This window comes from Phacochoerus africanus, chromosome 6 (genome assembly GCF_016906955.1).
Source record: "Phacochoerus africanus isolate WHEZ1 chromosome 6, ROS_Pafr_v1, whole genome shotgun sequence".
NCBI classification, from domain to species: domain Eukaryota; kingdom Metazoa; phylum Chordata; class Mammalia; order Artiodactyla; family Suidae; genus Phacochoerus; species Phacochoerus africanus.
Window position 1 is genome coordinate 96,841,203 of NC_062549.1, and position 13,378 is coordinate 96,854,580.

The 13,378-nt window shown below is 45.1% G+C and overlaps 2 protein-coding genes across 3 annotated transcripts; one reads left to right on the plus strand and one right to left on the minus strand.

Moving 5' to 3' along the window:
• The first annotated feature begins 698 nt into the window (after positions 1-698).
• On the plus strand, positions 699-2,389 carry LOC125128906 (small proline-rich protein 2D). Of its 2 annotated transcripts, none has more exons than XM_047783052.1 (2): positions 699-778; positions 1,747-2,389. In XM_047783052.1, exon 2 carries the CDS (start codon positions 1,766-1,768, stop codon positions 2,009-2,011), a length of 246 nt encoding a protein of 81 aa, XP_047639008.1. In that variant the 5' UTR covers positions 699-778; positions 1,747-1,765; the 3' UTR covers positions 2,012-2,389. The 2 variants fall into 2 exon arrangements, with proteins under 2 accessions (XP_047639008.1, XP_047639009.1); XM_047783053.1 differs by lacking the exon at positions 699-778 and adding an exon at positions 803-853.
• A 7,767-nt stretch (positions 2,390-10,156) lies between these two features.
• On the minus strand, positions 10,157-12,217 carry SPRR1B (small proline rich protein 1B). The gene is made up of 2 exons (XM_047784593.1): positions 12,144-12,217; positions 10,157-10,752 (listed from the first exon to the last, which is right to left on the minus strand). The coding sequence occupies exon 2, from the start codon at positions 10,731-10,733 to the stop codon at positions 10,464-10,466; it is 270 nt and encodes an 89-aa protein (XP_047640549.1). The 5' UTR covers positions 10,734-10,752; positions 12,144-12,217; the 3' UTR covers positions 10,157-10,463.
• Between the last annotated feature and the right edge of the window lie 1,161 nt (positions 12,218-13,378).

Genomic DNA, 13,378 nt, shown 5'->3' on the forward strand with positions numbered 1-13,378 from the left:
TCCCGTCTTGGCGCAGTGGAAATGAATCCGACTAGGAGCTATGAGGTTGCAGGTTCAATCCCTGGCCTTACTCAGTGGGTTAAGGATCTGGCGTTGCCAGGAGCTGTGGTGTAGGTCACAGATGCCACTCGGATCTGGCGTTGCTGTGGCTGTGGCGTAGGCCGGCAGCAACAGCTCCGATGAGACCCCTAGCCTGGGAACCTCCATGCGCCATGACTGAGGCTCTAAAAAGACAAAAGACAAAAATAAATAAATAAATAAATGAAGGAACAGAAGAAGAATGGCTACTTAGGTTAGCAAGGCTCTCGATGGATCAAGGGGAAAGGCATTAGGAACAGGACTTGAGGTATAGAGAAAGGTGTGAGCAGGCTCTTTTCAACCCAATGTGTGGAAGAGGGCAAGCAGCTTTATGATTCAGGAAAGGGGAAAGACAGAAACGGGTCATCTTCCCCAATCAGAAAAGGGAGACCTTGATCACCCACCTCGCTTCTCCCTCAGCCATAAAGCACGGAAACTGAGAGCTAAGGCCGGGACTCTGTGAGTCATGAGAGCTTACGCCAGTGAGCCGATCCTGAGGCAGCACAGTTCCTGTTGTCAGAGTCCCTGTCAAGCCAGGTGTGGATGGATTTGCATTTTGGTTGGGAAATGATTGGACCAGACCAGTTTTAGGCAGCTCCACTTCCCCCTGGGCGGGGCAGCAAGCCCCAATAAAGAGGCCCTCGGCTGCACGGTGGTCATCCTCCTGGTGCTCGCATCCCGATCCACTTCGGAGAACCCGGTGAGTCTGAGTCTTGATTTCGACTGTGTTCTTGGGCTCCCGCAGGTGGAATTTATTCTGGAGACACCACAAGCGGTGGGTGCAAGGTTACGATCATGGGTTTAATACGACTCAGCTTTTGGAAACTTGGAATCTGGGCAAAGGGAATGCCGTGTTTACGAGGTTTCTCACGCATAGTTTGGCAGCCTCATTTAAAAAGAACCTAACTGAAAAAGCTTTGCCATGAAGTGGAGGTAAAGCACAAAGTGCTTTTCCTTGTTCTTTGTTCTTTTTAGGGCTGCACCCGAGGCACATGGAGGTTCCCAGGCTAGGGGCTGAATCGGAGCTCCAGCTGCCGGACTACACCAGAGCCACAGCAGTGCCGGATCCTCAACCCACTCAGCAAAGCCAGGGATCGAACTCACATCCTCATGGATCCTAGTCGGGTTCGTTACCGCCGAGCCACGAAGGGAACTTCCTTTTTGTGTTTGTGTTTTTTGCTTTTGGCTTTCCCCGTTTCGATGTCTTTTTGGTGTCCCTCTGCTGGGACTGCAGAGGCTTCTGTCTTAGAATGTGTGAGGTCCTTGTCTTCTCCCTGATGGCCCTTTGTTCGGGACACAAGTCATTCCGTTGGGACCTCAGGAGAGAGAATGATGATAGGAATTGCCTGTGAGCTGGTCCAGGATTTCAGAACTCATGACGGCTTTTCTTGAAGATGTTTTCCTACCCCCCAAAACGTCGTTTGGGTCTTTCAAACGAAGACACTCCCTTTGAAAAAGCTGCATGAGAAAAGAGACGGTTTTCTCTGGGCTGAGAGCACAATTTGCTCACGAGGGAGCCAGAAGCCAGAAATTTGTTCAAAGGGGTGGCAGAGATGAAAGCACACGCTTGGAGACTGGAGACGTACTGTCTCGTGGCGTGACATCAGCTCTGGCTGTTCTCTCTGTGTAGGAGTTCCTTCTTGTGAGCCCTGTCGTCCTTTCTTTCAGGTTCTCAAACTCCAGAGACATGTCTTATCAACAGCAGCAGTGCAAGCAGCCCTGCCAGCCACCTCCAGTGTGCCCTCCTCCAAAGTGCCCGGAGCCCTGCCCACCTCCAAAGTGCCCGGAGCCCTGCCCACCTCCAAAGTGTCCTGAGCCGTGCCCACCTCCAAAGTGTCCTGAGCCGTGCCCACCTCAGCAGTGCCAGCAGAAATGCCCTCCCGTGCCACCTCCCCAACCCTGCCAGCAGAAGTGCCCACCCAAGAGCAAATAAGAGCGTCTCCATTCATCCGGACCAGGAAGGGATAAGCACAATGGGCTCACCTGCTGCCACACTCCACCTTCGCCTTCTCTCCAAGGCCCGTCACGGAGGCAGAAGAAGCTTCTCCCTCCTTCAGCCTGTCCCATGCTGGGAGCCGCTCCTGATGGCCAAAGCTTTCTTCCCTGAGGCTGCTCTGCCTCTTCCCTCCAGAGGCTGCTAAGGAAGCACCTCAGGGCTTCAGACGGAAGAGCAGAAGCTCCCCTCCTGGGCACCAGCAGGGGATTCTCAGGCCATCTTCAGTGTATGTCACCTGGGCAGGGGTTTCTACCACTGGGCAATTGTTACTTACCCTCCCCTTCCTGAATAAACCACAGTTCTTTTGTGTGATGAGCAATGTGTTTGCTTTCTTTTAAAGCCTGCTGGTTGCAAAGGCGTATCATCATCTGGGTTTGTTTCCGTTCTTCTTGGATCCCGAGGTTCCATCTCTCACTGTCAGTGTTATCTGAATTCTGAGTCCCGTCCACGATTATTTCTATAGAATTTTGAATCCGTGTTATTTCCCTTAATTTCGTTTGATTGGCGGAATCATTTATTTAACTCCTCAGGACTTCAATGCCTTTATTCAAAAGTGGAGCCCATTGTCTTTTCACCGCAAACATGTCTGAGGCGTAAAGATTAAGTGAGTGTGTTCAACTCGGTTGACACCGTGCCGGACGCAGAGGCAGGTAGCACTTGGGAAGTCAGCAGATGCTCACGGTCTCCATCCCCATCACTGTCACCAGCATCATGATCATCAGCACCAGCAGCATCACCACCACCACCACCACCACCACCGCCACCACCCTGTTGGCTCCAGCTGGCAAGTGGCTCAGACATGACGCCCACAGCAAACACGAAGATTCTTACCCTCTATTACCCTTTCGTACTCTCTTGTTCTTTTTCTTTTCTCATCAGCTTATTTTTAATGCGCTACTGCAGACAAAGAGCTTTTGAGACCTCGTCGATCATTCCGTATAAACTTATAACCGTGCTTAAGACAAGACTAGGAGAGAAGAAAGGGACAGAGAGAGGATTCTTACCAAAGTGCCGCCTCCTCTCCATGGGGACCACTCGCTCCACATATCCCACCCGCCAATCACAATTCAGAGTCCTGCTGTAGTTTGCTCACCTCTGGGATTACTTTCTTGCTTGTTTTGAAGAACGAATTGGGGATTCCAATGTTTCTTTAGATTTGCAACGTTACTATCCCTACCCAGTTTGTGTTCGAAGTGCTTAGCCTTCCGGTCAAGTAAGCTCCGAAGAGAGGGGCAATTCTTTCATTCTATCTTTTCTTGTCATCCCAAGGATATCAAAACAGAATAGTTACTTCAGGTCACACACACACACACACACACACACACACACACAGAGTATTGAAATAGTGTTGTTGTTGCTGTTGTTTGTCTACACTCATGGCACATGGAAGTTTCTGGGCCAGGGATCCAATCTGAGCTGCAGCTGCAACCTAGGCCACAGCTGTGGTACTGACGGAGCCTTAACCCACGGTGCCACAGCAGGAACTCCTATAGCATTATGTTAAAAAGCATCAACGTCTTCATGTTAAATCATACGCTACCCCAACATACTTAAGATGAAGAAGATTTCTCTTGCTATATCCTTCCCTCACAAAGCTAGAAGTAAAGGAATCCAGGATGGTAGAACCACAGAGGACAAGAGATTTCCAGATGACTGCTCAGCCCTCATTAGAATGTGACATGAGTAAAACCAAACACTGATACTTGGGAGTTGTGTTCCCTATAGCGCATGTCATTGGACCTGATACAGCAATCAGTTTCTTGAGGCAGGGTGCTATTGTAACAAATCTTCAATATGTAGCTTTGGCGCAGGAGGCTGGAGGTGGCTGGCAAGGAAATTGATATTGGAAACAATAAACGATGACCCACAGAATTCAATGGCAAAGCCATTGCTAGAATGGCAGCTTGGCAGGCAGAGCAAAGGTTGGTTAGTTGTTGGGTTGGCAAGGTGTTTCAATAACACACGTGCAGGAAAGAATTGTTGGCTTTCAGAGCAGAGATGAAAGAATAACCAAACCCCAAGTCTCCCACAATTAAAAAAACCTTGTCAAATTGGAAAACTCACCACTGTTAGCCCAGACGAGTTCAAAATGAGGTTAGAGGTGGTTTTGCACTCAAAGTTCGCTTTCAGTTGACTGTAACAAGAGAGAAAAGAGACAGAACTCGTCGTCTTTCCATCTCTGTGCCTGAGTGCCTCACGGTAGCTCTATTGTGTTTAGAGGGAAAAGCAGCAAAATAAATCAGGCCATAAAACTGCTTCTAGGAAAGGACTGAGTGTGGTTCCCAGGACATAGAAATGGTTAGAGGAGTGCCTAATAAGTTTTGGAGGGAATTGATGCCTAAGTCAGTGATGTGCCCAAACTAAAAGACTTCTGCATTTTCAAGAAGAGAAGCCACTTTCCCGCCCTCCTTCCCCCACTTTTCATGCTACCCCTTTCAGACGTGGTCAGTGCAGGTGACTGAGAAGGAATACATGCTGTGAGGTGGACACAGGACCATAGAGGATAATGGATAAGGGAAACTCTCTCAGAGAACAGTATCAGAGCCTAAGAGAGCTAAGGATAAGGAAAAAAATACAAGAGTTTCAATCTTTTTTTTGTCTTTTTTTCTAGGGCAGCACCTGTGGCATCTGGAGGTTCCCAGGCTAGGGGTCTAATTGGAGCTATAGCCGCTGTCCTACACCACAGCCACAGCAACGCAGGATCCTTAACTCAGTGAGTGAGGCCAGGGATCGAACCCACCACCTCATGGTTCCTAGTCGGATTCGTTAAGCACTGAGCCCCACGGGGAACTCCAACAACTTCAAACTGTGTTACTCTTTTGTGTGATGGTTATTCTCTTTTGTCTTTTTCCCTTCAGATTTATTGAGGTATAATTGATTAATCAAATTGCATGTATTTAATGTGTACACTACAATGACTCGATATGTGTATACTTTGTGCAATGATTACCACAGTTGGAGTACTTACAACTTTATTCACCTCAAAAGCAAACATTTGTGTGTGTGTTTGTGTGTTTGGTGAGAATTCTTAAGTTCTACTCTCTTGGCAATCTTCAAGTACACAAGACACAGTTATTAACTAGACTCATCATGCTTACATTAAACCTCCAGAGCTTATTCGTATTATATCTTTTTTTTTTGTCTTTTTGCCCTTTTCAGGGGCGCTCCTGCAGTATATGGAGGTTCCCAGGCTAGGGGTCTATTTGGAGCTGTAGCCACCGGCCTACGCCAGAGCCACAGCAACTCGGGATCCGAGCTGCATCTGCAAACTCCACCAGAGCTCATGGCAACGCCAGATCGTTAACCCACTGAGCAAGGCCAGGGATTGAACCTGCAACCTCATGGTTCCTAGTCAGACTCGTTAACCACTGCACCACGACAGGAACTCCTCGTATTATATCTTAAGTCTTGTACCCTTTTATCAACTTCTCCCTTTTCCCCAGTCCCTCCTTCTTGGTAACTTTCATTGTACTCTCTGTTTCTGAGCTCTGTGAGTTTGACAACACATTCCTAAATAACCAGTGGCTCGGAGAAGGAATAACAAGTAAAATTAGAAAATACTTTTGCACAGGAGTTCCTGCTGTGGCTTAGCAGGTTAAGAACTTGACTAGTGTCCATACGGATGCAGGTTCCATCCCTAGCCTTGCTCAGTGGGTTATGGATCTGGTGTTGCTGCAAGCTGTGGTGTAGGTTGCAGATGCAGCTTGGATCTGGCATTTCTGTGGCTGTGGTGGGGGCCAGCAGCTGTAGCTCGTATTTGATTCCTAGCTTGAAAACTTCCATACACCAAGGGTGTGGCCCTAAAATATATATATATATTTTACAGGAATGAAATGAAATTGTAACTTACAAAAACTTATGGCTACAGGTACTGCAGTGCATGGAGAGAAATTTATGACTAGAAACATCTATGTAAAAAAGATGAAAGATCTAAAATCAAATACCATATAGGACTCTAAAAGAAAGAAGAACAAAGTGAAAATGGAAATAATATATACTTGAGCAGAAATAAATGAATTAGAAATTAGAAAAACAAAAGAAGGAATAAAATGAAAGAAGACATACAGATGACCAACAAAGAGGCACATGAAAAGATGCTCAATATCACTAATTATTAGAGAAATGCAGACAAAACTACAATAAGGTATCACCTCACACCAGTGAGAATGGCCATCATTAAATAGCCTACAAACAATAAATGCCGGAGCTGGTATGGAGTAAAAGGAACCCTTCTACACTGTTGGTAGGAATGTAAATTGGTGCAGCCACTACAGAGAACAGTACAAGAGTTCCTTAAAAAACTAAAAATAGATTTATCATATGATCCAGCAATCCTACTCCTGGGCATATATCCAGAAAAAAACCTATAATTCAAAGAGGCACATGCACTATTTACAGTAGCCAAGGTGTGGAAATGACTTATATGTTCATTGACAGATGAATGGATAAAGAAGATGCGGTATATTTATACAATGGAATATTGGCCACAAAAAAAGAATGAAATAATGCCTTTTGCAGCAACATGGATAGACCTAGAGATTATCATACTAAGTGAAATATGTCAGACAGAGAAAGACAAATACCATATGGTATCACTTATATGTAGAATCTAGAAAAAGGATATAAATGAACTTACTTACAGAAGAGAAATGGATTACAGATTTAAAAACAAATTTATGGTTACCGAAGGGGACAGGTAGCTGGGAGGGATGGACTGAGGGATTGGCATAGGTACACTCTAGTCTATGGAATGACTGGCCAAAGGGGACCTGCTGTATAGCATGGGGAACTCTACCGACTATTCTATGATAATCTATATGGGGAGGAGTGGATGGTTATGTAATGTATATGGAGAGGGAAAAAAAAAAAAAACCCTTAACATAGAAGTCCCCTGATTGCCTAGTGGTTAAGGACTTGGCATTGTCACTGTTGTGGCTTGGGTTACCGCTGTGGCCCAGGTTTGATCCTCAGCCTGGGAACTTAAGCATGCCATGGGCATGGCCAAAGAAAACAAAACAAAACCTTAACATAGAATTTCTATCACTTCTGGAGGTTGGGTAGGGGATGAACAATGAATATGGCTTCATGATACCTACATAACTGGATTTCAAAATACTAAGGTCTAATAACTGCTATTTTGTCTCCTGTTATTTTCTCTTTCTCTAATTAGAATGGTAGTTTCTATTTAGTTTCCTGAATCTGTGCTGTCATTGGTTGCTGGGTAACAGGAAGAAATGGTCCCTCTCTTAATCTGCTGAACCAAGAAAAGCCATAGAAAGACGACAGAGAGAATTACATGTCACCCGGAAGACTTATATTTTGAGTTAGATGGAACTACAAGGTTTCTTCCTTGGGAACGGTGCTGTTTAGGAGCCAAAAGGAGTAAACAGATATTTGAAGACCAGAACGGTAGACTGTGACAGAAGCTTGATAAGCTCACCTGTGTTTCTTTCCTCTTCTTTCTGGGAACCCCAAGAAACTAAATTTCTTGACTTTGTAAGGTAGATAAAACCATGTGATTAATTTTGAATCAAGCTAATTCCAGATGGATAAGAGCAGGGCTGTCTTGAAAAAGACAAACATCATAGGACCTCACTTAGCATGTGGAATCATAAAAAAGGATATAAATAACTTATTTTCAGAACATAAATGGACTCACAGACTTTGAGAACAAACTTATGGTTACTGAAGGGGACATGTAGAGAGGAGGGATGGACTGGAGGTTTGGGACTGGCATACGCTCACTGTGGTGTATGGAAAGGTTGGCTAACAGGAATCTGCTGTATAGAACAGGAAATTCTACCCAATATTCTTTGATAATTTATATGGGGAAAGAATCTGAAAAAGAATAGACATGTGTACATGGATAACTGAATCACTTTGTTGTACAGCAGAAATTATCACTACATTTTAAATCAACTACACCTCAATAAAACTTAAAAAAAAAGAGAGAAGAGCTGTTTTCTCCATACTCAGTCATTTTTATCTTTGCTTATATTTAGATATTTATTTTCATATATTTTTCTTTTTCTTTTTGTCTTTTTAGGGCCACATCCATGGCATATGGAGGTTCTCAGGCTAGGAGTAGAATCAGAGCTGTAGCCACCAGGCTACATCAGAGTCACAGCAATGCCAGATCTGAGCTGCATCTTCAACCTACACCAGAGCTCACAGCAACGCAGGATCCTTAACCCACTGAGCAAGGCCAGGGATCGAACCTTTGTCCTCATGGATGTTCATCAGATTCATTAACCACTGAGCCATTATGGGAACTCCTATTATATTTTTCTTATATTCAGAGGAGGACAAGGCACTCAACCATGGAAGGAACCTGAATTGCATGGCTGCAAAGACCTTACCAATGAGCACTGGACCCGGACATGAGTAAGAAATAATTTCTAGCTGGACTAAACAACAGCAACTTAGTAATAAACACAGCATGGTTAGGACACATTTTTTTCTGTTTGTTTGGTTAGTTAACTTTGGTTCTAGGAGGCACTGTTTACTTGGTTGACCTTATCTACTAATTAGGCATTTAGGATATAAATATTTTCCAAGTAGCCTTCAAAAATTTGAATAATGCAATCAGATAAAAGTGTTATGATTAAAAAGAATCACAGCAGCTTGAGTTATACCAAATGCACCTTTTTTTTTTTTTTCCTTAAGGCTGCAGGTGTGCCACGGAAGTTCCCAGGCTAGGCGTTGAATCAGAGCTATAGCCGCCAACCTACATCACAGCCAGAGAAAAGCCAGATCCAGGCTGCATCTGCCATCTATGCCACAGCTCATGGCAATGCAGGGTCCTTTAACCCACTGAGCGAGGCCAGGGATTAAACCCACATCCTCATGGATACTAGTTGGGTTCATTTCCGCTGAAACACAATGGGAACCCTTTTAAAAATTATTTAATTTTACAACCTGAGGAGAAATATGTTTCTTTTTATACTGCTGAAGGAAAATTTTCTTTGTCTCTAAGTAATATAAAAAAGAAACATATTTTTTATGTAACTATAAACATATTATATATGAATGCATGATTGATAATTCTATTGTGTTTCATTTTACTGTAAATATTTTTACACTCTAGGAAGATGGGGGTGGGCTTTCTAGTCCTTGCCCCCTGTGGTTCCTGCTATACTACATGTGAAGTAAATAGTTTGCAACCTGGGGGTGCAGTGGATGAGCTTTTGGATGTTACTCCATGTGTGTTTGCACGAGGGGTGGGGTGGAGAGGGAAGTACATCCTCCTCAAAGACTATATGTGCCCAAGGCAAGCATTGTGAATCCTCCTCATCCCCTTTCTGACATAGAGTGGCACTCGGTGATGGCAGAGGATTGATTGAGATACAAAAGTGAAGGCTGTGCATCTTTGGGTATGTTTGAGAATCTGAATTATGGGTATCAGAAGGAAATGACAGAGAAGGAGCAGATTCACACAGGTAGGAACAACATCCCTTGAAATAAACAAGAAATGGTTGGATGGCATTCCCGTCATGGCTCAGCAGTCAACGAACCCGACTAGCATCTATGAGGATGCAGATTCAATCCCTGGCCTCTCTCAGTGGTTAGGGATACGGCATTGCTATGAGCTGTGGTGTAGGTTGCAGACGTGGCTCAGATCCCGCATTGCTGTGGCTCTGGTCTAGGCCGGCGGCTACAGCTCCGATTTGACCCCTAGCCTGGGAACCTCCATATGCCTTGGGTGCAGCCCTAAAAAGACAAAAAAAAAAAAAGAAATGGATGGATAAGTCAGCAGTCTGGAAGCTGGATTGGGGATGGGGGTGGGGGATCAGAGTGTGAATCAGTTCAGACAGGCACTAACAATTAGACTCTAGAATGACTCACCAAGTGGAAAGCCCTGCTCTAGCCTTGGATTCCCAAAGCAACAGCCTCTGGGTGGCACTGTACAACCTCCCATTGCCAGCCCAGGAATACCCAGCGAGGGCAACTCCCCACCCACCTGTTATCAGGACCAGATACTTCTGATGAACCTCTTCCTCACCAACCTGTCTATGTACAGGTCCTCCTTCATGAGGGAAGTGAATCAGGGAGTTGAGTCAGACCACAACACACAGTCAGGAGTAGAATTGAAAATACATTTAATGAGGGAAGAACAAAGCTGAGCCACATGTTTTCACCTCAAGTCCCCCTTCAGATGCATCCTGAGTAGCTGATAGCTAAAGTTCTAAGGTACCCAGACCCTCAGCCTAATTCAGAGGGTTAGAGTCTCAACGTGCCTTCTAGCATGTTTTTAGTGTGTAAATTAAGGTCTGTGACTCAGGGTGACAGCATGCTGATTGCAAGGCAAGTGGGACTCATAATCAGAATGGGAGAAGTGGGGGTTCAGCATCCAGTAGTTGGTTCCTCAAGAGCTTGGCTGTGGACCCCATTACTTCTGCTTGGTCTTCTGCTGAGCTGGTGCCGGGATGACTGGTGAGGGACAAGGCTCTGGAACCTTGGGGTGGCAGGGCTCGGGCACCTTGGGGTGGCAGGGCTCAGGCATCTTGGGCTGGCAGGGCTCGGGCACCTTGGGGTGGCAGGGCTCCTTGGTTTGGGGGACACATGATTCCTTGGGTGGAGGCTGGCAGGGCTGTTTCACCTGCTGCTGCTGAGGCTGGGGGGGTGGGGTGCAGGGCTGCTTCTGCTGGTAGGAACTCATGCTTCAAAGGAGGCTGGACCTAGAGAAAGAACGGATGATTTAAGCAGGGATTAGCTGTGGAAGAAGCCACATTCAATGCCACTTTAAGTCTCTTAAGAAGCAAATGTCCTCCTTTCCTCTCCTCTATGGCAAAGAACACTTTGATGGTTTCTGAGCCTTTGAAAAGAAGGAAAATAAATGTGATTGTTCTGCTCCACTTGAGCAAGAACAGGCTTGTCCCAGGGTGCCCCTTCTTACAGGTATGTCTTAAAACCCAGTTAGCAAGACAATGTAATCGCAGGCTCCTGGCAGGAATGTGAGATGACAGCATTGGAGTATACGGAAATGTGATATTATTGGGGGAAAAAACCCCAATAAATTTATCCCCCCATTTCTGATAAACAGTATGGCTTATCATCATGATAAGTACTGACCTCTTTAGAACCCCACGCAATCCCACTTCCAGTCTCATTCACACCCTCTTCCACCTCACATGTTTTCTTTATTTCTGCTTGTTCCAATAGGATCCAGCCACCATGATCACAGATTGCCTCAAATGGTAATTTTGGGAGGTTTTCTTGAGCAAGCCTACCAGAAATCACCTGTCTCTCCAAACTGCCTTAGTGCCTAACTTGTCCACATTGCCTCATGCCAATGACTTTCGACATGGTATTTCAGCTCTTTGTGTCCTTGTCTTATTTTTGTGAATAAATTGTAGTTTCATGGAATACATTCTCTGCTGTCTCTGTTTTTTAGCAGCTATATGCCAAATATAGTAAACTTTCACAGAACAATTTGTTGAAAGAATAAATTTCTCCGTATTGAATTTGTGAATAAAGAATTACAATGTCACTAAAAGTGCTGTGGCCCCTCAGTTCTAGTCCTTATCCTGCCAACTGTGGGCCCTTACACAAGGCCATCTCCTTCCTACTGACATAGTAAGAATGGACAGGGAAGAACTGATAGAGTCTTAAGTCCCTGCAAGCCTGAACTATGATTGCTTTTATTTTATTTTATTTTTTATCTCTTTTATTTATTTATTTTTTTAGGACCACACTTGTAGCATGTGGAAGTTTCCATCCTGTAGTCAAATCAGAGCAGTAGCTGTTGGCTTATGCCACAGCTACAGCAATGCCCAGAGTCAAGCCACGTCTGTGACCTACACCACAGCTCACGGCAATGCTGGATCCTTAACACACTGAGTGAGGCCAGGGATTGAATCTCATCCTCAGGGGTACTAGTCGGGTTTGTAACTCACTGAGCCACAGTGGGAACTCTTATGATTGCTTTTAAAACATAGACATTCCTAGAGGATCTAACTCCCAAGATGGGACTTCAATAATGGGGGGAAAGATACCAATACCAAGGAGATTCTAACAGAAGTCAAATACATTGGGTGAATGATAAAAAGTTGTAAGGAAAGTGACTCACCTGGTATGCAGAGAAGAGCAGGCTGTGGGGTCACTCTGATCTGGTGTGGTGTCTCCAGCCAACTGGCTTTTATATAGGGGATGAGACCTGTCTCAAGGAATGGGATCTTTTGGGCTGCTGTGTCTTCATTCCTTGCTTGCCAGATGTGATTCATCCTTTACCCCTCATTTACCTGTTGGCTCAGCTTTGGTGATGAAACCACCCACTTGACATTTTTGTTGGCACTTGCTGTCTAACAATGATGTCACCCAAGACTTATCTACATTGAGTGCCCATTGTACCCAAATCTAGTCTTTACCGTCGGGGTGGTGTGGCCTGGAAGGAGAGAGAAGGAAGAAGTTCTAGGGTGGCTGACTGAAAAAAGACCTGGAAGATCCTAATCCTTAGCACAGACCAAGCTTGTTGGACGACTTACCATTTGAGGTGGATGTAAAGATGAGCCATACTAGTTTCCGGGTATTCTGGGAAGCCAAGGGCATGGGGCATGAATTTCCTCAGGTGAAAAAAGGCAATGATTTTATTTATCCATCATTCAGTGTACCAGGCCTGGGGTGGGATGTGAAAGGCTAAAATGATTCTTTGGGTCCTAAAAAGCCTTTACTCCAAGAAAGTCTTCAGAGTTAGTAGCAGCAGGACTTGGGGACGCTGATCAGCGAAAACACTAGGGAAGGCACCCAGGTTCAACAGCCCCAGAGCAACCTGGTCCTTTTGGCCCCTTCACTTGTTCTGTCTAATGTGGCAGCAGGTCCTGAAGATACTGTCTTTATGCGGGCAACACAGAGACAAAAGATGTGGGACACCAGAGTTTATTCTGCTCAGGCCAAAATGAAACTGAAGTCACAAATCCAGGTCTACTTCCAATACAGAGTCTGTAGCAAGTTGTTGTCTCCGAAAAATCTAAATTGTTTTTCAAAGCTTCATGTTTGTGTGGTCCCGTCCTTCTTACTTTGCTTACTTAAATGTTTGTGGAGTACCTGTTGGCTTCACAGCTATGTCACTGCCCCTGAACTTGAGGCTGGGACCTGCCCACCAGAAACCTGTCCCACTGGGTCCCCTTAGCCATTATGCTACACTTTATCCCCCCAAGTGCCTGGTGTGTAATAGCTGCTCAGTGGATTGACAATTATAGAATGGATGGATGAATGAAAGATATTGTTTGTTGAGATCCCCAGAGGCTGCTTGTAGAACGACCAGGACATTTCTTTTAAAGGACACTGCTCCCTTGTGACAAGCTT